Source organism: Callithrix jacchus, chromosome X (genome assembly GCF_049354715.1).
Source record: "Callithrix jacchus isolate 240 chromosome X, calJac240_pri, whole genome shotgun sequence".
Classification (NCBI taxonomy): domain Eukaryota; kingdom Metazoa; phylum Chordata; class Mammalia; order Primates; family Cebidae; genus Callithrix; species Callithrix jacchus.
This window is the reverse complement of record NC_133524.1, coordinates 84,828,989-84,854,081: the sequence shown is the minus strand read 5'-3', so window position 1 is coordinate 84,854,081 and position 25,093 is coordinate 84,828,989. Positions and strand designations below refer to the sequence as shown.

Genomic DNA, 25,093 nt, shown 5'->3' with positions numbered 1-25,093 from the left:
GACTGATGGAAATACCCCTGTGGTCACCATCACTATAACTTTACTGGGTCAGACCTGAAGTCAGCACAGCACTAGGTCTTACCCAAGGCCTGTTGTAACTACTCCCTGGCCACTTCCTATGTTTTTTCAAAGACTTGACTTGAAAGACAGCCAAGCCTATGTCTTTCCCTTCAAGGCAGTGAGGTCCCTCAGGCCCCAGGTGGATCCAGGAGTGCTGTCTGACTCACAGGGACTACAGTCAAAACTCTTAAAAACCTTCCTGGTATTTTACTGTATTGTGGCTGAACTGGTACTCAAAATACAATACACAGCTCTTCCTACCCTTCCCTCCCCTTTCCAAAGGCAGAGGAACCTCACTCTGTAGTCACCACTACCTCTGGCCACAAGGTATACTGCCAGACTAACACCAACATTCTCTTAAGGCTCAAGGTCTCTTATGTTAGCTTGTGGTGAGTGCTGTCTGGCCTGTGACTCACCCTTCAAGGCAGTGGGCTCTTCTCTCGACTAGGGCAGGTCCAGAAATGCCATCTAAGAGACAAGTTCTGAAATCAGGGTCCAGAAGAATCCACATTGTGTTTCACCTTCCCTCCTCTAGTGATATTGATACCTGAAGCCAGGAAGTCTCAGAAGCGTACCTGGGCCATAGAGGTAGTACCTGAGTATCACTGCTGTCTATTCAGAGCTGAAGGGCTCTTCACTTAGCAGATGATGAATGCTGGCATGGCTGGGTCCTTTCCTTGAAGGCAGCAGGTTTCCTTCCGGTCCAGTGTGTATCTAGACATGCCATCTGGGAGCTAGGGACTGGAACAGGTTCTCACAATTATGACCAGTGCCCTATCCTGCTGTGGCTGAACTGGTATCCAAGATGCAAAACAAAAATCCTCCCTACTCTTCCCTGTACTCTCCTCAACTAGAAGAAAGGGTCTTTTTTGGAGCCAGGAGCCTTGGGTTCAAAGAGGGGTAGTGCCAGCCTTCCTTTGGTTGCCCCAGCTTTTGTTTCAATATGGCATATGCCTTCCAGTCCACTCTTTGAGCCTAGTTCTGCCCTAAGATTCACCTATGAGTAACAGTCCTTATGGCCTACACTGCCTTTCAAGTTTAGATACTGAGAGGACTCTGGCTCTTTGTGGAAATGTCTGTGGGCACCCTAGCTCAGACCCCTGGGATTGATGATTCCCCTCTGGCTAGGGCTGGTTTAAATGCTCCCTCTGTGGGTGCGCATCAGCTGAGTATGGTCTGGGTCTTCCTTTGTGCTCTAACAGAACAGCAGTGAGTTCCATGCCTTACAATTTCTGTGTTTTCCCTCCCCCAGCACTCAAAGAAGATCTCTGTCCCATGTCACTGCTGCTTGGTGTTGGAGAGGGGTGGCATCTGAGATTCATAGTTATCTTTTTCCATCCCTTCAGTGACTCTTTCATGTGTAAGAAGTTAAAAGCAGGTACTGTGAGTGCTTACCTGATTTTTGGTTCTTACGAAGGTATTTTTTTGTGTGTGTACAGTTGTTAACTTGGTGTCCCATTCTGGGGGGACAATTGGTAAAACTTTCCATTCTACCATCTTGCTCTGCCTCACCTTTTATTTTCCAAAACTGAATATTAAATACAGTCATGTGCTGCAGTACTTGTCCATTATCACATTGCTATGAAGATTTTATCTGAACCTAGGTAATTTACAAACAAAAAAGTTTAATTGACTCACAGATCCAAATGTCTGGGGAGGACTCAGGAATCTTAAAATCACAGTGGAAGGCAAAGGAGTAGCAGGCACCTTCTTCACAAGGTGGCAGGAGAGAGAAAGAATGCAGGGGAAGATGCCACTTTTATATCATCAGCTTTCCCATGAACTCCCTCCTTATCATAAGAATAGTGTGGGGGAAACTGCCCCATGATCCAATCACCTCCCATTAGGTCCCTCTCTTTGCACAAGGGGATTACAATTCCAGATGAGATTTGGGTGGAGACATTTAGCCAAACCATATCATTCTGCCTCTGGCTCCTTCCAAATCTCATGTTCTTTTCACATTTCAAAACCAGTCATGCCTTCCCAATAGTCCCCCAAAGTCTTAACTCATTCCAGCATTAATCCAAAAGTCCAAGTTCAAAGTCTCATCTGAGACAAGGCAAGTCCCTCTGCCTAGGCACCTATAAACTCAAAAGCAAGTTAGTTACTTCCAAGATACAATGGGCTGCAGTCATTGGGTAAATATTCCCAACCCAAATGGGAGAAATTGGTGAAAACAAAGGGGCCATATGCCCCCTGCATGCCCAAAACCCAGCTGGGCTGTCTTTAGATATTAAGGCTCCAAAGTAATATTTTTTTTACTTTATATTTCATATCAAGGGCATGCTGGTGCAAACGCTGGGCTCCCATGGACTTGGGCAGCTCTGCCACAGTGGCTCTGCCAGGTATAGTCCCTGCTTCGTGCTTGCACCCTCTGATATAACACCTAAATGGCACCTTGACCCCTTTTACCACAGTTGAAGCTGGAGCAGCTGAGACACAGGGCACCAAGTTCCAAGGCTTCACAGAGCAGCAGGGCCTAGTCCACAGAACAAATTTTCCCTCCTAAGCCTCAGACCTGTGATGAGAAGGGCTGACACAAAGATCTCTCACATTCCTAGGAGTCACTTTCTTCATTGTCTTAGCTATTAATATTCAGCTCCTTGTTTCTTTTGCAAATTTCTGCAGCAGGCTTGAATTTCTCCCCACAAAATGGGTTTCTTTTCTATCACATGGTCAGCCTGCAAATTTTCTAACTTTTATGCTCTGCTTCCCTTTTAAACATAAGTTCCAATTTCAAATCATCTCTTCGTGAACACATACAGCTATAAGCTTTCAGGAAAAGCCAGGTCACTTCTTGAATGCTTTGCTACTTAGAAATTCCTTCTGCCAGATACTCTAAATTATCTCTCTCAAGTTCAAAGTTTCACAGACCTCTAGGGCAAGAGCAAAATGCTGCTAGTTTCTTTGGGAAAGCATAGCAAGCTTGACCTTTGCTCTAGTTCCCAATAAGTTCCTCATCTCCATCTGAGACCACCTCAGCCTGGACATCATTGTTCATGTCACTGTCAGCATTTTGGTCAAAACCATTCAACAAGTCTCTAGGGAGTTACAAAAATTTCCTCATTGCCTATTTTTTTCGAAGCCCTCCAAACTGTTGCAAGCTCTGCCTGTTAACAAGTTACAAAGTCATTCCCACATTTTCAGGTTATGTTTATAGCAATGTCCACCTCCTGGTACAAATGATCTTTATTAGTCCATTCTAACACTGCTATAAAGATACTATCTGAGACAGGGTAATTCACAAAAGAGATTTAATTGACTCACAGTTCTGCATGGCTGGGCAGGTCTCAGGAAACTTGCAATCATGTTGGAAGATGAAAGGGATGCAAGCACCTTCTTCACAAAGTGGCAGGAGAGAGAGAACACAGAAGAAACTGCCTCTTTTAAGCTAACAAGTATCATGAGAATGCCCTCACTATCACAAGAACAGTATGGGAGAAACTGTTATGATCCAATCACCTTCCACTAGGTCCCTCCGTTAACACATGGAGATTACAATTCCAGATGAGATTTGGGTGCGCACTTAGGGCCACCTCATAGCAGCTGCGTAATGTTTCAGTCAACAATAGACTGTATATATGACAGTAGTTCCATAAGATTATAATGAAGCTGAAAAATTCCTATCATTTAGTTATATCATAGCTGTCATAACATCATAATGAAACACATTACTCAAATGTTTGTGATGGTGTTGGTGTAAACAGACTTACTGCACTGCCAGTTGTATAACTATATAGCACATACAATTAATTACATATAATATTAGATAATGACAATAAACGATGTTACTGGCTTATGTATTTACTATATTATAATTTTATCATTATTGTAGGGTTTATTCCTTTATTCCTTCTACTTATTTAAAATAAAAATAGTTAACTTTAAAACAGATTCAGGCAGGGCCTTCAGCAGATATTCTGGAAGATTGTTATCATAGGAGATACAGCTCCGTGTGTATGATTGCCCCAAAGACCTTCCAGTGATACAAGATGTGGATGTGGAAGACAGTGATATTGATTATATTGATTCTGTGTAGATCTAGAATGTGTGTGTTTGTATTTCCCTTTTTAACAAAAATGTTGACAAAATGAACATAAAATTTAAAAGACAGTAAAATACTTATAGAATAAGGATATAACAATATTTCTTACAGCTGTAGAATGTATTTATGTTTTATGCTGTGTTATTACAAGCATCAAAAAGTTTAAAATATATAAAGTAAAATAATATGTTAAAAATATTAAGTAAAAAAATTACAGGAAGCTATAATTATTAAAAACGTACTTTAATTAATTTAGTGTAGCCTAGGTGTGCATTCTTTATAATGTCTACAGCAGCGTATAATAATGTCCTAGGCCTTCACATTCATCTCATCACTCAATCACTAACTCACCTAGAACAACTTCCAGTCCTGCAAGCTTCATTTATGTTAAGTACCCTAAACAGATGCACCCTTCTTTTATCTTTGATACCATATTTTACTGTACTTTTTATGTTTAGACATACAAACATGTACCATTGTGCTCTATTTTCCTACAATGTTCAGTACAGTAACATCCTATACAGGTTTGTAGCTATATAATATACCATATAGCCTACATGTGTAGGCTAGCCCATCTTGGTTTGTAAATACGCTGTGATGTTCAGACAGTGACAAAATTGCCTAACAACACATTTCTCAAATCATATTCCCATTGGTAAGTGATGCATGACTGTAATAAGAAAATGCCTCTTCACTGATGGAGATAAGGGTGAAATGATTAACTAATCAATTTATCAGGGAACAAGTTTACTAGAGTTATGCTGGATGTTAGGAAAATTATAGCCATTACCAATCTCCAATGAGAACACTGTCATAATGTGAGTTTTTGATACAAAAAAACTATAAATATATATATAGTAATCCTAGAGAAATGGCAAGTTATCAAAAAAGTAATAAAAACAAGTTGTTTAGTATTTCTAAAGCCCAGAATAAATGAGTTCAAAAATTAGATAGATCAAGTAGAAAATAATGAAAAACTTAACAAAAATATGTTGTAGTAGAAAAAATAAAGTTACCATCCAGATAAGAAGAAGACATTAAAGGAACTCTAGACTCTGGGGAGAAAAACAGAGAATATTTTATATTTTAAGAAAATAATTACAAAAAGGTGGAATAGAGGGAAAAAATAGTTTTATGTCCTTTTTACCACCTCTCATAAAGTGCAGCAGATACAGCAAAATGATGAAAATCCCCAAGAGTGAAAGATTTTAGAGATACTAGCACAGCAACTGTTTAAAGCAAAAATGACACCAATGTCTTAACCATTTTATATACTGTATGTATAATATACAGAATCTAATATGTATATTTCTGATTTCTTTGGGATTTGCTAATCTCGTGAACATTATAAATTATTTTATGTATTATGCAATACTGTTTTCAAATGTTAATGTGTATTTTAGCCATAAATATGCATAAAATTAAAAAAGATGAAAAGTTTCATATTTTCTTTAACTTAATGTTTGTCAAGTCTAATTTCTCGAATGAAAAGAGAGAAAATGAAATTATTTCAGCAACAATGTCCAGCAAGAGAAGCAATTCAGATATAAGATTAAGTGCAGCTTTGAGGTCTGTGATATTTCTCAAAATTTCCAAGATTTCTGGCAATAAATTCCTAAAGTTTAAGAGAAGGAAGGTGAAGGATTGAAAATGAAGGATGTGGAGATAAGTGAAGCTCATATTAAAAATCATATGAACAATATACAGTGGCAGAATTTGAGACGTTTATTTATATTTTGCTGCAGGGTTCCAGGAAGCTACCACAAAATAAAGTTCTTAATAAAAATAACGCGAGCTCCAATTGGGATTTCCCATGGTGATCAGTAGGAATATAATTTCCTAAACTTCTAAAGGAAGTTTTCTCATTTAATTAGATGTGCTGAATATAGTAATACATCTCTAAAAATTAATTGCCACTTTGCCAAGTATATTTCTGTTACCCTAAATTATGTTTTACCTCTGTTAATAAAATTAACACTAAAAAACAAAAATTAGTGGAACTATAATAGCTTTCAAAAATAAATACCAGTAATCCTCATAGCTCATACCCAGATATTTAGGCACAATCTATATAACATAGTCAGTTTCAATGCAACCCTGACGCTACAATAGTCATCCCTAATGCACATGGGCTAAGATTAACATCCCCCTTTGATTCATGTGCACTTTTACTGCACCCTGGAGACACTTTTTTGAAGTAAACCTATAGCTGAGATACCCCTCCATGCATCAATTCCAACTTCTGTCCATCCCATCTTAGGAAAGAAATTAAAATAATGAAGAAAATCTGGTGAGGAAGCTCTAAATGAATATCTCAAAACCAAGACGGTGACGCTGAAATATTAAAGCAACACCGTCATCAGGAAATCCTTGACAGCCCTTTTCAACTCTGGACATACTTAAGAAGCCTGGGTGTGCTGAAGCAGGAGGTGTCAGGCACAACCAAAAAATACACACGTGGACCATGAAGAGGGTGAGGCCATGTTAAAGTACTTACACACGTGCCTGAGTATTTTCTAATACACCTTCCAGTGATTTGCATTTGCGTTTTGATTATTTTGTATACCATACATATTTCTAAAATACCAAGCTGCTTTTTCCCTACTTAGATGAATCTATTCATGGTTTCCATCTTGAAGATGTCAGTACCATGCAGTTATAATACACAAGGCGCATTTATTGGAAACTTTGTGTAATATGTACAGGTTTTTAACCTCTGAACCATACATAAGGGGTTACTAAAAAGATTTTCTGTAAGTCTGCTTCTAAGGAACTGTATAACCTGTAAGGAATGTGAAGGTAGTTCTTTTTTAGTATTTGGAAATAGGATACATCTTTGTACCTTTGATGTTCTATTTTTTATCCCACTGTGATGGCTGATCAACCTAGAAACATGTCTTGAGTAACTACTAGGTACAAGGTACTATATTATGTTTTGAGGAGTATACAGAATTTAATGACATAATGGCTGGCCCCTACATAGTTTAAATTTTAGTAAATAGCTTTTGAAGTGAATTCTACGTTTGATACAGTAGAAAGTAAATAGACTTTGAAGGGTGATCCTGGTTCGTATCATACAGTCTTACTATCTATGTGACCATAATTTGTTGAATCAACCCAAAAATCGATTTGGTTATTTCCAAACAGAAACAGCCTACAGATTATATCTGAGATTGCTCCAAACTTTGCCTTTCAATACGCATATTTTCTTTACAGAATTAACGTAATACTGGATATTACTTTGTTACCTGCATTTTCTATTAATATATCATAAGCATCTTTCTATGTCAGTAAACACAATTCTGCATATTTCAGTGGCTTTAACTCAACATGTTCTCTATTGTTGGATATTTAGATTTGCTTTTTGTTATTTTAAATGTCACAATCAATCTTATATTAAATTTTAAAAACGAAGAAAGAAATGAGTTAAGAAAGAGAAAAACTCAGACTTTTGGAAAATAACAGGAGCTTTGATGTTGTCTATACCTACCATAAAATGAAGATCTGAAGTGAGACTCTCAACCTTTCTATTCATGCATTATTATTTGGCATTAAGCACAGGATTGTTACTTTCCAGCACACCAGATTTACGTACAGTTAAATGCATGCCCTAAAACGCATTTCTTAAGGAAATAACAAGTAAGTTATTCGAGGTTGCCTTCTTTTCAATTCTTAAAATGCTTCACATTAATTACAAGTACCATATCAATATAAAAATTTCAAATGTCCCCCTTTTTCAGGCTGTGTGATCTTAGTTTTTATCAAATGAGAAGAATGAGATTAAAGCTACTGACAAAGATAACTAAATAAATATGGGAAAAATTTTAAAAACTTAAATTTATTTATTATACTTTAAGTTCTGGGGTACATGTGCAGAACATGCAGGTTTGTTATATAGGCATATATGTGCCATGGTGGTTTGCTGCACCCATCACATTGTCATCATCATTAGGTATTTCTTCTAATTCTATCCCTCCCCAATCCCCCACCCCTTGCTATCCCTCTCCTAGCCCCGCAACCCCCAACAGGCACTGGTGTGTGATGTTCCCCTCCCTGTGTCCATGTGTTCTCATTTACCACTTGACTCATTACTGGGTATATACCCAAAGGACTATAAATCATTCTATTAGAAAGACACATGCACGCATGTGTTTATTACAGCACTGTTCACAATAGCAAAGACTTGGAACCAACCCAAATGCACATCAATTATAGACTGGATAAAGGAAATGTGGCACATATATACATCAAGAAAAACTTAAATAAAATTTAAAGGAAATCTCTTGACATTTATGTTAGTTAAGTTTCATTTAAGCATTCATCAGTAAAACAAAATATATTTAGTTAGTTTTACCTTGGTAACAAAGCATGGTTTTTGAAAGTGTCATCTTTCCTAAGAATTGTGTATGTATACATGTGTGTAACTATATCTATATATCTACATATCTATATATTTATGTACAGGTGTTAAATAGTATTGAAACATTGAGGTGAATGTCATAGAATCATTTTTGTAATTTCCATTTAAAGTTGAAAACATAAAATCATATAAAATCAAAACAGTAATTTAAAAATAAAATAATCATTCTTTAGAAACCAAATTAATATTATAAATAAACATATTGTGTTTTATTATATCTTCTGGATTTAGTCAAATACATGGTGTGTTTTCAAAAAACACATTGCTCCAAGCCAATTATCTCTTGGTTTCCACATATTAACGAAAGCTGAAAGGTAGGGGAAATACTGAGCTATCTTTAGTGTACTCTTTTACTCATAAATGCACCTCATTATTTTCCAGCATTGAGGATGCAACCTTGGCTATAGCAGTACTCTTAGTGAGCACGGTTGTGTGTTCTTAGATACACTTTTAATATATAAACAATTATAGATGAATATAAAAAATTATTGTTCAACAAATCAGTAGCAATTCTATTTACATTTAATTAGCATAAACTAATGTTTGTGATTCAGTATGAAAAGTAGATACAGATATTTAAACTCTGCTTTTCAAAAACTTATAAATTAAATTTTAAAATTACATAACAATCAAGCTATTTAAGAATGATTTAATCAACCACATATACAGTTCTTTCTTAAATTAATCTTAGGCGCACTATTACATTTTTTATTAAAAATGAAAAGATAATTACATGCTGTATATTAATTGTGCACAGAATATCCCACACTTACACCTTCTTCACACTATTTTCGGATTTATATTTTCACTAAATGACTAGTATTTCCATAGTCCTGTAAACATTTATGCTATGTTAGAATGACAAAAGAAAATTATTTTATGCAAGGGAAAATATTTATTATTTGAGCCTCAGTGGCAGCAGTATCAGATATTTAATAAATTTTTTTTGTCTTGGCAAGTGTTCTCGTTACTTTTAATGACCTAAAACTTAGTAGAACCAGTACATTGTATTCATTTATTTTTGCAAGCTACTTTTAATACAAAAGTAAGAAATATATGATCGCCGCATGCATGCTAGTATATAGCTTTCAAAGGAACACTAACTAAATTATCTAAAGGATCACAAAGGGGATTTTAGGAATCTTACAACAATTTTGAAAATTTGGCTTAAAGAAGAGAAACATTGTAGGGTAACTTTAAAAGCCATCATAGACATTTTTACATATTTATATTTATCATCAGCTTTATACTGCTGAAGGGAGAGTAAGAGAATAGGGCCTAATTTGTTTTCGAGTATTTGTTGATCAGTTTTCAGGGAACTTGTCAGTAGTATTCAAATTAACTCCTTATTTCTTGAACAAAGTTGCAAAATTGATCTACTTCAAAATAGTAACAGTTTAAATAGGAATTCATTTGGTTCTCGATTACCCAAATGTATTAGTTCATTCTTGCACTGCTATACACAAGTATCTGAGAAAGGGTAATTTATAAGAAAAGAAGTTTAATTGGTTTATGGTTCTGCTGGATGTACAAGAAGCATAATTCTGGCATCTGCTTGACTTCTGGGGAGACCTCAAAAAGCTTAACAATCATGGCAGCTGAAGGAGTAGACACCTCACATGGTTGGAGGAGGAGCGAAAGAAAGGAGAAGGTGCTACACACTTTTATCAACCAGAGCTTGCAAGGTCTCTCACTGTCATGAGAACAGCACCTAAAGGATGGTGCTGAACCACCCCCATGATCCAACCACCCACCTCTCACCAGGCTCTACTCCCAGCATTGGAGATTACAATTTGACATGAGATTTGGGCAGAGACACAGATTCAAACCATATCATAAAATAACTAATGAGCAGAAGCTGAAAGATCAGATGAATCCCCAACCAGAGACCCTGCTGCCTTGCTGCTGAATTGAGAGTATAGAGAACCCCCAGGTGCTAATAGATCAATTACAGAGTATAATAGTTGCTCCTGAGTTGACTGAATGTTTTAGATATTTTCTGCAAACAGTGGACCAAGATGATTTAACTATTTCTATGATAGTAAGGTTTGTAAAATATCCTAATTTACATTTTGGATTTAAAGTGTTAAAATTATTTCACATATTTAACTCCAAATAATTTTGTGATCAGCCTAATCTAAGCACTTTCTAATATCTTCAGGTATCATGATGATTGAACATTCATAGTTTTATCAGAAGGAGGAGTAAAATATGCTGCTGTGAGAAGTCAGGTATTAGTAAATTTGGCTTATAGTCCTAGTTTTGCCATTAGCTGTAGTCATTCTTTCTAAGTCCCTTCTACTTCTAAAATGCCAATGTATCAGCGAATATGCAATTGTCAAAAGGTCAATCCAATGGAAGTCGAAAGGATGAAAAAAATTCATAGCAAGCATTTTCTTTATCTCCAGATATGTACTAGTTATGGAATTATAGCATATGTACTTGTTATAATGATTTGTGGTAAGTTCAAGTGTATCTACAATACTTGATGTAGAAATAAAAGAAAATCTTGGTCAGGTGCAAGAAGTATGCAAATTGCTATCAAACTTCCTTCTCCACATTATTAAGATCAGACAAGCGCCTCTGAAAGGTGATTATTTAACCTATTAAATCACTTAATCAAATTCATAATTTGTAAAGAACGGCTTAATGTTTCATCTCATTTTCCACTTTCTATTCTTGGATTAAACTTTCTATGTTTGCATTTCAAGAGGTCTTGAATCATTAACCCTGCTTCCATCTTAGTTATCCTGAATAGCTTCTATACTGTTAACCATCAGGTGATTCATCCCAAGCTGCTGTTTTGTAATTGCTCTTAAAGCTTTTATGAGTGGCTGTATTTCTTTATTCAACTTTATTATGAACTCCTTCAGGGAAGGACCTCCATTTTTATTTCTTTGCCATCTTTCCACATAACCTGATAAAGTATGTTACACGTAGGAGGGGTGCAAGGTTAAATTAATGCTGTTGACTCTATTGTTTTTAAGCATCAGCCTGGTCAACATGTGGGAACTTGTAAGTCACAGATTCAAGCCTTAGTTTTATTTCTTTCATGTTTACCCTTATCAATATATCAAGTGTTAGGCCTGTAAGAATCCTAATAAATTGGGCTGTGAAGAGTTAATAAAGTGGTTTTTATTTTTATTTTTTAAAGTTTAATTCTTGAGTCAATATTATCTAAGAAGTTTGTTAATTCAAATTCCTATGTTCTACCCCCAAACCAATAATTCAAATTCCGTGGTAGTGGATACTGAATAACTACATTTTTAATGAGCTCCCTAGATAATTATTGGGCAGAGTGAAGTCCAAGGTCTTATTTAGAAATATCAGGAGAGAGAACTGTCCCAAGAGTAGCTACATTTACTAGGGTCTCAATGAAGTGTCCCCATCATTGTACTCTGTTACAACCTTTATAACTTTATGCATTTAACAGATGTGATTTTTTTTATTCCTGTTGAGTTTCTAACCTTTGTTTTCTGTTCTTGTTTTTGTGCCATCTTTATCACAGATTCATAACTCTGGTTTTTGTGGTCTTGATTAGATAAACTGACCATCACGCGTAATTGAAACTCCCTTTACTTAATAACCTAGTTTCAATGTTCTTTATCCTGGGACTATACCCTGATTTTTGTTTAATTCATTCATTGTGGCTCAACAGGAAGTTCTTGAATTCCTTTCCCTCATGAAGGTTTTTACTGACAAATTTTGGGGGTGAAAGTAATCAAGCTCATTACTAACAATGAGAAAATTGAGTAGGTTTTAAGATCTAAGCTACGTGTTTAAGGAGATTAATTTTTATCACACTGCGCTGGCTTCTATAATTCTTTGCTTATAGTACTTGCTGAAATTTCTAATGTAGTATTCTAGTTGCCTAATTAACATGGAACCTGAAGTGCCTCTGGATTAAGGCATTTAAATTATAGTGACCTAAATGTTTTATAATTGAACATAACATCTTCAAAGAAAATGAATCTCTTTATTGTCTTATCAAGGTACATTTTATTTTTTACATTTAGCATGGTCTTTGTTCAAAGAAAGAATATTAAAAATCATAGTTTTATGTCTCCAAACCTTCTCTGAGATTATCTGCCATGTGAGGCCATTTTTTAAAAAACACGGTATTGCAGTAAACAAACGTTTTCTTTCTGAAGCATATGCAGTCTATACCGTAGTGCTCACATATAGAAAATTTTATAATAAAAGATAAAGATTAACAACTCTATGCTCTCCTAAGGAACTACAGAAAAGTCTTCCTGATTGTTCTTGTGACTAGATTTTTTGGTCAAAAGGAATACTTTTCTCTTACAGTTAAAGTATAATATTAGTCATTGTATTAATTGTACTCAATTTGAGTATACTAAAAATTTTCTCTATTACTTGGCCACTAATTGCACCTGTTCTTTTTCACCATTTTGACTTTAAACATTTATACTAGAAGACTGAATGATTAACACAGTACCATGATAACAGTGGAGTATTATGAGTTGGATTATGAATTTACGTTTACTAGTGAGTTTCATAATTTCTTGGTTTTTTTTTGTTACAGTAATTATAATCTTTTCATTCCTAGTTGCAGTACTCTCATATGAATTTTTTGTAAGGCTAGTCTAATGGTGACAAATTCCCTCAGCTTTTATTTGTTTAGGAAGGTCTTTACTGTTTCTTCAATTGTAAAGGTTAGCTTTGCTGAATATGGGATTAGTGGAAGACAGTGTTTTTTTTCCCCTTTTATCACTTTGAATATATAATTGCATTTTTTCCTGACCTGAAAAGTTTCTACTGAGAAATCTGCTGAAAGTTCAGTGAGTATTCCCTTATTGTGATTTGGTGCTTCCCTTTTATAGCTTTTAGGTTCTGCCTTTGATTTTTTGACAGATTGTTTACAATCTGCCTCAGAGGGGATATATTTGGTTTGAACATAATTGGAAACTTTTGAGCTTCCAGAATCCGGATGACCTTATCACTTGACATACTTGGAAAGTGTTTAGCTCCTTTGTTAAACAGGTTTTCTGTGACTTTCTCCATCTCCTTTCCTTCGAACCTCTTTAACTGTGAGTTTCTTCATTTAATGGTGTCTCCTAAGTCCTGTAGGCTTTATTCATTCTCTTTTATTATTATTTTTCTCTGAGTGATTTCAAAAAGCTTGCCTTTGAGTTCAGAAATAATTTCTTCAGCTTAATCTAGTCTATTATTAAGTTTACAATTGTATTTTTATTTGATTATGAACGTTTTCAGCTCTAAAATTTCTGCTCATTCTTTTTCATTATATCTATCTCTGTTTAATTTCTCATTTAGATCACAAATTGTTTCCGTATTTTTTCTGGTTTGTTGAATTTTTTTTATCATGCTGATTTTCCTTATAATCATTATTTTAAATTCTTTTTTGGGCATTTTATAAATATTCTTTCTACATTTCCTGTTCTTTCTAGGCTTTAGATGCCTAGGTCTTAGTTTTACTATCAGGCGTAGGCTCTTGGCAGCCAAGGTTTTGGTGCTACAGAATTTCATTCTCCAGTGATCTGTTACTGAAAGCCTATTATATTCCTTTGTATATATTATGTTTCCTTGCTTTTTCATGTTTCTTGTATTCCTAGGTTGGTATCTGTGAATCTAGTAGAACAATTGTTTTTTTCCAATTTTATGAGTAGCTTTCCCAGAGACTCTTTACTACAGATGAATCCTAGAGTGTCACTTTTATATAGTATATTGGCTTTGGTTCTATGTGGTCTAAATAATGTGGATTCAATGTAGTTTCTTCAGCTATAATCCTTGTCAACTGAGCCTGCAATTATGTCAGTGGCCTAGGCTGTGGAGCTTTGGGATGTCACTGTCACCGTTTTGCTGGGAAGGAAACATCAGGCTGATTATATGTGCGGATGCAGGAAGCTGGCCAGTTGTTCAGAAGATGCTCTGTTATGCAAGTCCAGCTGTTTCCTAGAAAGGAGAGAGTCACGTGGCTTTGGATGCCTAGGTATTGGTTTTATCATCAGGCCCAGGTTCTTGGCAGCCAAGGTTATGGTGCTGCAGGCACACATGTGAATGTGGTAGAATGATGGTGAGGCCTCAGTGACAAAGAGCCTAAGTGGCTATTGGCCTCCAATGCAGGACATACTGTAATGATGAGTCCAGTTTCAAGGTGGTGCTATGCTGCAACAGCTTAGGACACAGGGTTACAGAACTATATTTTTAAGAATATTCTCAAAAGCTTGGAATTTTTATAGTAGATTAGGTAATACTTGTCAAGATGACAATTAGTCTAAATATGAAAGTGAGGTGTTTCCAACTGCCTGGGAAAACTTCCTTGCAAAAATCTCATCAAGAAAAAATTGCAGATTATTTTCCTCTGTTGCTCAGGAATTTTAAGAATAAATTTTTCCATTGTTTTTATTACATTCCATAATTTGATAGTTTTCACTGATTCTTCATTGTCTACAACAGTACTTCTTTTATCTTCTTACAAAGTGGAACTTTTTGAGATCCTAAGGAAAGTGAAATGGAACCTATCCCTCAAAATTTTTACACACACAATATATTTTAGAGATCCCTTGAGGATTAATAAGCCCGAACTTCTAAGAAAATGTCCAGAGTCCCTATCTTGTCTTTACAAGCCTCCATAATAAAGCTCTGACCTTCTTTTTCCGTCTCCTCATTTTCTACTCTTCTCCAATATATGTCTTTCACTTTGAAAAAACTGAAATCTGCCATTTGAGTATATATTAAACTTCCCTGCTTCAATACCCTTTTCCCTAGAAAGGCAATGGAAAGGATTTTCCTTCTTCCTATAATTAATTTTTTTCCATAGCTACATTAAAATGTATCAATTTCTCAAGTGTAATCTCGAATTATGTCACCTCTATGAAGCATTCCAAGACTGTTGTGGCCAGAAAGATTTTCCTTTCTTTGAATGCCTATGGAGTTCAATGACCAAGCAATTTAAAGTATTCTTATATTGCACTTTTTTTTAATGGCCATGAAAGCTTTCAAGTGGATACACTTTATCTCTCCAACTATGTCATAAGCCTCTGGTGAAAATTGGCACGTATTATTAACCTTTTTATTCCTTTGTGTGCCTAGGAAAGCATAATGCACATAAATGAGGGCTCAACAAATAATTCTTGAATGGCAGAAACATTAAAAGAAAACCAACATCTTAAACAACTGAAATTTTGTCGTGCTGCAACATACTTCAGACTAAATAAAGTAGCTGTGTTGCTTACAATGTTAAGTGACAGTCTGTTACTCATGCATTGTTTTCAGTTTTGTTAGAAGTACTGTGATCAACATTAAGTAGAAAAGGACACCTACGTCTCACAGAGCTGATAGCAGTCTAGGTTTACAGGAAAAGGGTAGACGAGCAATTTAATACATAGCTTCCATTTAGTAAGCTATCCATGGCATGATGAAGAACCAATTGCCATGATATAGACGTTCCGAGAAAAACTGCAAGGTATTTAGTATGGCTACTGATGAAGAGCAATAGTGGGGAGGAGGGCAAAGACATGCATTCTGTGCAGTAATACTTGAAAGCATGTAAGGGATGAGTCACAGTGACTAACAGTGATAGGCTAAGAAAAGTTAACCAGAAGTTACGAAGAACTATGAATTCACTGCTGTTAGTTTCGATAAATATGATCATTGATATTTGGTCTCTTTCAGTGCAGATAACAGTATAATATATAAGTATCCACTTAGAAAATACACACTTTATAGTGTTTCCTTTATGTAATGTAAACCTTTATGTAATGGTTTTTGTTCAAAATTTCAATGATGCTCATTTAATCCTAAAACATCAGATAACTGAAAACTATTTGATCTAGGTTCTTCTCACTTCTAGTCATCTTTTCTCAGATAGTTATTTTTAGTCTACTTGTAAAATCTTATTTCTCAAACAAACACCATGGCTGAAAATTTTCCATTCTTCATGGTGAAATGATTGCCTAAATGGAATAGAAGCACCATAAATAAGGTACACTCAATGACTATATTTTTCTTTTAGCACAGAAAGATGATAAAAATTTTACAATTTTCATATAATAAAGCTTGTCTTATATCTGTCATTGTTTTCCTTTTGAGAGATAAACTACTGCAATGTAAACATTATTTTAAAGTACCAAGCAATATTTTTATTTGAAAATAAAATAAATATATACCACTTCATTAGTGTTCGTGGAATCCTCAGTAATTAAAAAGTAAGTTTTTTCTGTTATACCCAACTGATTAGTTGCTACATCCTTCAAATTGATATACACTGAATGACAGCCAAAATTAATACCATGTTAATAAGATTTGATACTGCATTTGGTTACTAGATATTATCAGAACTTTAGCCAACTTCCTTAGTATTGCTTTTAGGATATTATCTTGTTTCTAACGTGTAGGATTTATGCATTGGAGACGGTAACAGCCCATTGATTTTGACTCAGTATTATGTTAACTAGTTGCCAAAAAACACAAGCAAAACAAACAACAACCAATACCCAGTTTTCCCAATTGGATGGTCCTTTATTACTGACTTAGGAAATCAATTCACTCAGACAGTGCTTGCTAAAATATTGCATTTTTTAAAAGAAAACCTGTGATAGTTTAATCATAGAATACAGTTCCCACATACCCCACACTCAATTTATTTAATTATTAACATTTTGGTTGTATAGTAAATATGTTACAATTAAGTAACAAATTTTCATCCATAATTATTAACTAACATCCATTTTGGTTCAATTTCCTCAGTTTGCACCAAAGGTCCCTTTTCTACTACACATTACATTTATATTTTATGTCTTTTTTGGCTCTTCTTGGTTGTGACAGTTTCTCAGATTATCTTTTTTGATAATACTGACAGTTTCAGGAGTATATTCCAGGTATTTTGTAGAATATTTCCCTATGTAAATATCTCTCATGTTTTTCTCATGATTAGATTGGAATGATGGGGATGGAGGAGGAAGATAACAAAGGTAACAAAGGTAAAATATTATTCTCATTGCATCATACTAAGTATACATACTGTCAACATGATTGAACAATATTTTAATGTTTAAAATTTTTAATTGACAAATAATAATTGTGCATATGTATGGGGTACAATGCAATGTTTTCATCTAGGTATACATTATAAAATGATTCAATAAACCATCATATCTGCCACCCCCCAGTTTATTTATTTATTTATTTGTTTATTTTTGATGAGAGTGTCAAAAATTTTAACAATTTTGATCACTTTTGATGTTAAACTTAAATATCTGACTAAGCTCATATTTGTCAGGCTTCTTCACCAACGGTGTAAATTTATACTTTCTGCCCTTTTTCGCAACATACTCACTCGTTGGAAAGAAGTCACTATGTGCAGCTTACACTTAAGGCCCAGTATTCTGCTCGACTTCTTTGAGGGCAGAGTGCTGACATAAACTATTAGAAATTCTCCTGCACAAAAATTTTTTTCTTTTTCCTCTCATTTATTTACTCAATCATTTATTTATATGAGAATGGACTCATGAACATTTATTTTATATTATGTTTTGCAATCTAATACTACTTCATTTTGCTATTTAAATTGCTCCAGTTTTGGCCATTGGGAGCTTTTTTAGTTGTACCCTGTGTCCCTCTGACACACCAACATCATTTTTTTGAACACTTACTTTCTGACTCTACAAGATGTTCCAGGTTCATCTTTCAGAATACTTATTTGAATTACATCTTATAATTGAGGATCCAGTGTTCCCCAGTACTCTCTTTTAATTTCAGTTTTTACTTCTCCTTTAAATATAAAAATTTCACACCGGTACACATACATAAAATACACATATACGTGTACATATATGTATAAAACACTGCAACTATTTTTACTAATAAAGTCATGACTTATAATGTCATAGCACATGTACCCCAAAACCTAAAATGCATTAAAAAAATAGTAAAAGATAAAAAAAAAGACATCAACAAGGTTAGCATTAGTAGCAGATATCTTGCAAGAGTCAGAAAGGAGACATGCAAATTTTCAACAAAATCTTTAAAGTACAAAGTAACTGAACATTCGTGCAATTTGCAACACGTTGATATAATTAATATGCAGCTCTCTTTGACATCGCATGTCATACAGTACAATGCATTTTGAAGCCTTTATTTCTATTTCCAAATGCAAAAACTTAAACGGTGTCTTTCACATATCAGAAATAATAACTACATGTTTAATTGTAAGATTTAAAAGAATGTCTCCAAAGTATCACCAGATCCTTAAATGAAAGTCCTCAAATTTTCAAATATGAAATATATTTTAATGAATGTTAACTTAGTTATATATGTGATATAGGTGGGCAGATCACCAGAGGTTGGGAGTTCAAGACCAGCCTGACCAACATGGAGAAACCACGTCTCTTCTAAAAATACAAAATTAGCCAAATGTTGTGGCACATGCCTGTAATTCCAGCTACTCGGGAGGCTGAGGCAGGAGAATCACTTGAGCCCAGAAGGCAGAGGTTGCAGTGAGCCAAGATGGTGCCATTGCACTCCAGACTGGGTAACAAGAGCAAAACTCCTTCTCAAAAAAAAAAAAAAGCAAACAAATTATATATGTGATATCATATCAGTGTCAGGAATGAGACATGAAGACCATGGTACCTCACTCTCGGTATGAGGCTATGAGTAGCAAGGATTTGAAATCAACCAGCAAAAGTTTCATCTCTAAAAGAGTTAGGAATCATTGCAAAAAAATTAAATTTTTTTTGTCGTAATGTTCTAAATTTAGTAAAGCAATTGAATAACGTATGTAATTGTGTGTGGTGTGTCTTAAACCATAGGCAAAAAGATTTAACCTTAACCTTTCTAGAAATAAGAATATAATTGTAGTTCATTTCTCATTCCTTCATTTGACATAAAGTCTCTACTGAATAATGCAGTGTAAAGTTAAGTGAAGCAGGCCTAGCAGTGAACTTCAGAAAATCACACTATTTTTACTTTGTGAGAAGATAGGCAACAACAACAACATTAACTGATAAAATATCTGGAGAAATACCAATTGTAGATGTGAGCACCATCTTCACACACTCAAGATTTTCCTTGGGATGAGGAGAAAATATATGGAAAGTGCTTCATGCTTAGTACACAGTAACCATCAACAAAAGCTACTTCTTATTTTTAATGTTGTATTGGTATTGCTTTGTTACTGTTACCTTTCCAAAGTCATTTCCCACCACTCTCTCTGTTGAGCACACTTCTCCAGATATACTTGCCTTTTTGTATTTGAATATATCAACCACATTCCCATCTCAGGCCCCATGAAATTGATTTCTTTCTGAAAAGCACTCCCTGCAGATACCCAAATAACTAATTTTCTCCTTTATGGGAAATAATTTTACAATAAGTTTCACTGTTTTAGACTCAGAATTTCTCTTATGCATGAATATTTCCCTAGCAGATTTCATATAACAGATGGGTTCGTGTTGAGGATGAAGATCTACAATACATTTGACCCTATCTGAATAGTTTTGTTAAGAAGGCAAATACACAAATACACTATCATGTGTCTATTATCATAAAGGGAAGAGGTCTCTGTATAAGGCATATGCCATGCTGGCTGAATAGCCATATTCCCAGAGGGCAAAATAGCAACATGGTTACAGGATGTCTGGGAAGTCACCTCTATGGCCATGGACCATGCATGTGATCCGAAAATCAGTATAATGAATAACAGGGCAAGACATAATTTTTAGTTCACCAGTTAAATTAAAGAATACTTTGAACATTAATCAATGGGCACTATGGGAGCATGTGGCATTGATGTGTACAGAAAAAATCATATATGGTGGTTAAGTACTCCCTTGGCACAGGAACAGTAACCTCTCATTTGCTTCAAATTCTTGAGTCAGACATTCTGTCTTCTTTTCTCACTTGATCTAAATATCTACTCAAATATTACCTCATCCAAAAAGCCTTCTTTATCTGAAGGAGCACCCTCTTCTTCACTCTATTCTTTCTAATTAATTTTTCTCATATTACTTATAACCACCTATATATTGTAATTGGCTTATTTTTATTACCTTTCTCTTCCCATTAGAATGTATATTCAATGAAAACAGATTCCCTGTTTCGATCCTGTTTTATCCCTAACATCTGGAAGAGTGCCTGGCATACACTGAATGCTCAATCTTTGTGGAATAAATTATTAATAAATTCTAAGTCTTATTCATCCAATCTTACTTTCTTTGGGATAGCAACATATACAATAACATCTGCTCATATTTTCTTCTAGGAAAACCTCACCTGAAACTTGCAAAGGGCTTGAGTAAAGAGAGAATTTTGAGTCTTTTCTAACAGTGCACAGATGACAAAAATGTTTAAAGTGACTTATGATGACACTTGGTAGGTTTTGCAAAATCCTAAAGCCCCTACAGGTAAAATGAAGGCATGATTCCCATTCCTGACAATTCCTTCCAATTAAACAGCACTATCAATGTCCAGTTTTGTACTGGGGCATGCATGTTCTGGACCCATAAATGGTTCATTTGCATTTTATTCAATGTCTTCGAACACAAAGAGGAAATCACTACATCTCTTTTAGCAAATGAAGTAAGCATGATTTTTCACAATGTTAACATTGTGACATCCACCTGTATACTTATGCAATCATATGTTCATGAGCAATCGCAAATACCTATATATGATCTCATAATTAAATATTCTGTCATATAGGAAGCACCATCATAATATAATGTTAAAATACGTGTTCTTTTTGTTGGAATGCTATGGCCGAAATAAGGAAAAGACACCTGAGCAAGGTAGTTATGGGGAAGCAAAGATGCAGAGTTAGTAGATAACTAGGACAAAAGGAAAATGGTAATTGAGCACAGGTCTCTGATGACCAGCATGCTGGTATATGAATACTCACAGTGTGGGATCATGATACAGAGCTGTTCCTAAATGCTCTACGTACTTATAATTCAGTTCTATATGAATATATATGGATTTTTAAATTTCCAAACCAGCATGTTAACATAACTTTAAGAACGTTGGCTTTAATATCCTTTTCAGGACAATTGTGATTTACTCTGTTACATTACATGTTTGCAATTTAGTCCATTCTCTATTTATTCCCTGTAATATTTGTAGAAAGCAGGGTGGCTTAAAGACCCTTACTGTGCTCTGAACGACAAAGCTTATCTTGTACAAGTATGATGATTCTCCACACTCACTACTGTTTTCTTTTTAAAAACACCACTGGAGTTATATTGAGGGGATGGCGGGCTGCTGCCAACTTGTCAGGATTTTTTCTTCCTGCTCCCCAGTATTGCTGAAGAAGAGAGGCATTGAAGAAGCAAGAAACTAGAAAGCTCCTTCTCAAATGAAGCTGGACCCAGACAGCAAGACTTAAAATGGGTAATGAGAAGGTAAAACCATCATATTCCAATTGATAAGATCCTCAATTTAACCCCCTCCTGCCTTAGATATCCTTGACACACCTATAAAACCAATTCCTGTATTTATATTAAGAAAATATTGACTTTCCACTGAAACCAGAGAATAATTAACAAGGCATTTCTTTAGAAAATAAAAAATGTCAGGAATAAAATCAAAAGATAAATGCACTTTTTAAACTCACTTGATGATGCTTTAAATTGGACATTTTATCTAACATTTTTTCTAACATCTATTTTATTATAAATATTCCCATATTAGAAAATTAATTAATGCATTCTCAAATACTTTTGATCCAAGGTCACAGTGGGTAATTTTAATTTCTCTACAGCAGAGTTAAATTCATTTATTAAACTCCAAATTCAGCAGTTTTTAAAAATTGTTCTTGGTGAGGAGAGCAAATTTGAAAGCCTGCTAAATTTAAAACTAAGAACAATATATTACCTTGAGGGTCTTATTTGTGGTGCCAAATGCAACTTGCAATCCCAACAGTTATATAGTTTTTCCACGGGCAAGCACAACGTATTTAGGAAAATTTCACACATATATGCTTTATTTCCTGAGAAATTTATATGGCAGGCAATCTAACTTTAATGTCATTTCACAAAGTCTTCTGCATTGACATCTTATATTTCACAACGTCTTATATTTCAACAACACTGAGTTCCTATAAAGGCATCATTTTAATGTAATGTTGGTAGACTGCCTCTCCTTTGATATTCTGTTTTGAATTTGTGAAAACAAGACACTGTGAGGTTGTTATATTGGGAAAACTTATAATAAGAAGCAAATCTGCCAGTCCTTTTTCTCTATTTTTATGGAGGGCAAAGTATGCCAAATATTCAGGTTTCTAAATAAATTAGCATGTTGAACTACTATATGCTCTAAAATGCATTAAAACCCTTCTTTTTCTATAGCACTACTACAAATTAATTACATTGCCAATATTATCAACTGTGTCTAAAACATGTTGGGACTATAAAAATATCTGATAGTGAAAAAGCAAAAAACAAAGAGGTAAGGATCCACTAGGTTTAGTTATACTTGACAGTATTAGAAGGCAGAATTTTCTTGCACTCAGACAATAACTGGTGGACAGAAAAGTAAAGATAACAAATGTTTTACAAACTATACCCAAACTGCAGTATATTATTTAATTTTCTTTTTATGTAAAAGCTGCAATGTTCCATTTCCTGCTTTAAGAGCACATTGCCGTAAGCAGCATCTGATTACTTGCTTTATGCAGAATATTTTCATGCTTGCAAAAACTAGCTAAGAAAGTAAAACAACTTGAAATGAATCTCCGAACATCAAATATTCCATATTGTCACATAAAGATAACATATTTTTAAGAGTCAATACAGCAACTCTGTACTAAGGAAACAGATAAGGATGTGCTGATCATTCATAGCTTCGCTTTTGTCAAAGTTGACCTAACTCACAGTGTCAGAAAGAGTTCTCTGTGATTCATAACACTTGCACAAAGAATTGCTTTTAAACATCAGAGCCACGGGGGTATTTATAGAACATTAGAAATTATAACAAACATATCTTAGAACTGAAACAGAATGCTTAATGAAAATAAGAGTAAACTAATAATCCACCCCCAAAATTTCCATGAATTATAAAGATGTATGAGTTATTGCTGTTTTCTTTTATAAACTTAGAGGAAACGGTTTCTGAGAGATCCTGATTGGCTGAATACAAACTCAAAGATTATTATGACATTTTTTATTTAAACACTAAACAAGAATTGTAGAGGATAAGTTAACTTAAGTTATGGCTTTCAGTTATGCCACCAAAAACTCTTACCTTGCTGTAGAATCTTCTATATTGTCATCAGCTATCATCTCCAAATCTTGTGAACGTTTCCCACAAGCTTCTTTGAATAAATTCTTTTCTGGAACTGCCTTAGGAGTATCTTCATTTGCTTGAAAATGTACTATCAGGTTATGTTGGTGCAAATTCTGAACGGCCCTCTGATGGACAGGGGCCGGTCCTGGCACTGGTGCCAGTATATTGTGGCGGACAGGACTGCTGCTTTTCTTCAGTCCGTTTCTGTCCCGAGAGTGACTCTTCAACCTGCCCTGAACCGAGGTCCCTCTATGCTCATATCCTTCCGGCTGAAGACAGCTTCCAGCGTTGGTGGAACCTTGAAAAGGATGACTAAACCACCTCCAGCGTAGCCTTAGGATCTGTTTCACATCAAACTCTTTCTTGCCAGACGCTGACATTGTAGCGGGAGGAAAGACAAAAGCCTTCTCTCACAGAAAGGAAACGGAGCCTTTGTTATCTCTTGTTTTTCTGCCTCTTCTGTGGAATTAACAAAAGCACAAGTGCCGAGAGCAGTCTTTCTTGCTTTCTCTCCCCTCCCCCACTGCCTATGATACACTGTGAATACTTGTAGCCTTCTAGCAGAAGGAGAAGGCTGCAGCTAACAGGGTAGGTGGGAACCCATGCTGACAGGATGATGAGGTCAGACCTTAAACAAGTAAATCAGCTTACCACAGGAAAGCAGCTACCACAACACTCTCCAGCTGTTAGATTTGCAGGCTTGCAGCCCTCCTGCTTGGACTTGCAGATATCTAGCCCTGCTTCTTCAGTATCAAAGTACAGTAGCTGCGGCTTAAACCCAGGCAAGTGAGCAAAAGCGAAGTGTCTAAACTTACTCCCTTCTAGATTCCTTCTACTCACGCCTCCCCTGCTAGATTCATTTCTCAGTAGCCCACTTCTAAAAATGTGCCACTTTGTTCCATGACAATATGCGACAGAGGAATTCATTATAATCTATTTTGAGATTCCTTCTATGGAAACTTTGAAAATGGTTCATTAAGGGAAAGCATCCTGTCATCAGTACCCTCATGCAGGTTTGTAATTATTTTTTACAAAACTAATCTGAAAATGCAAAAGTCTCTATGAATATTTACCTGAAAACTTGACACATTTTAGAAACATAAGAAAGTATTGGTTACCCATGAACACACACACAAACACACCATTTGAGAATGTAGAAATGATATTTTTAGGCTACATATGGAGGAAGAAAGCAGTGCTTTTCCAAGCTAGTTAGGTTAAAAGAGATGTCTTCTCTCAGTGACCACAGCTTGAAAATGAATAGTGCATTCTGGCTCCACGCCTGGATACACACCTTCTTATCATGT

The 25,093-nt window shown here is 35.1% G+C and overlaps 1 protein-coding gene across 1 annotated transcript in view; it reads right to left on the bottom strand.

Moving 5' to 3' along the window:
• KLHL4 (kelch like family member 4) overlaps positions 1–24,198 on the bottom strand; it is a 153,083-nt gene extending 128,885 nt beyond the window's left edge. The window contains exon 1 of the mRNA XM_008989568.5: positions 23,745–24,198. Coding sequence (XP_008987816.2) covers positions 23,745–24,166 — 422 coding nt within the window. The 5' untranslated portion in view covers positions 24,167–24,198. The remainder of the gene's footprint in view (positions 1–23,744) is intronic.
• Positions 24,199–25,093: the final 895 nt, after the last annotated feature.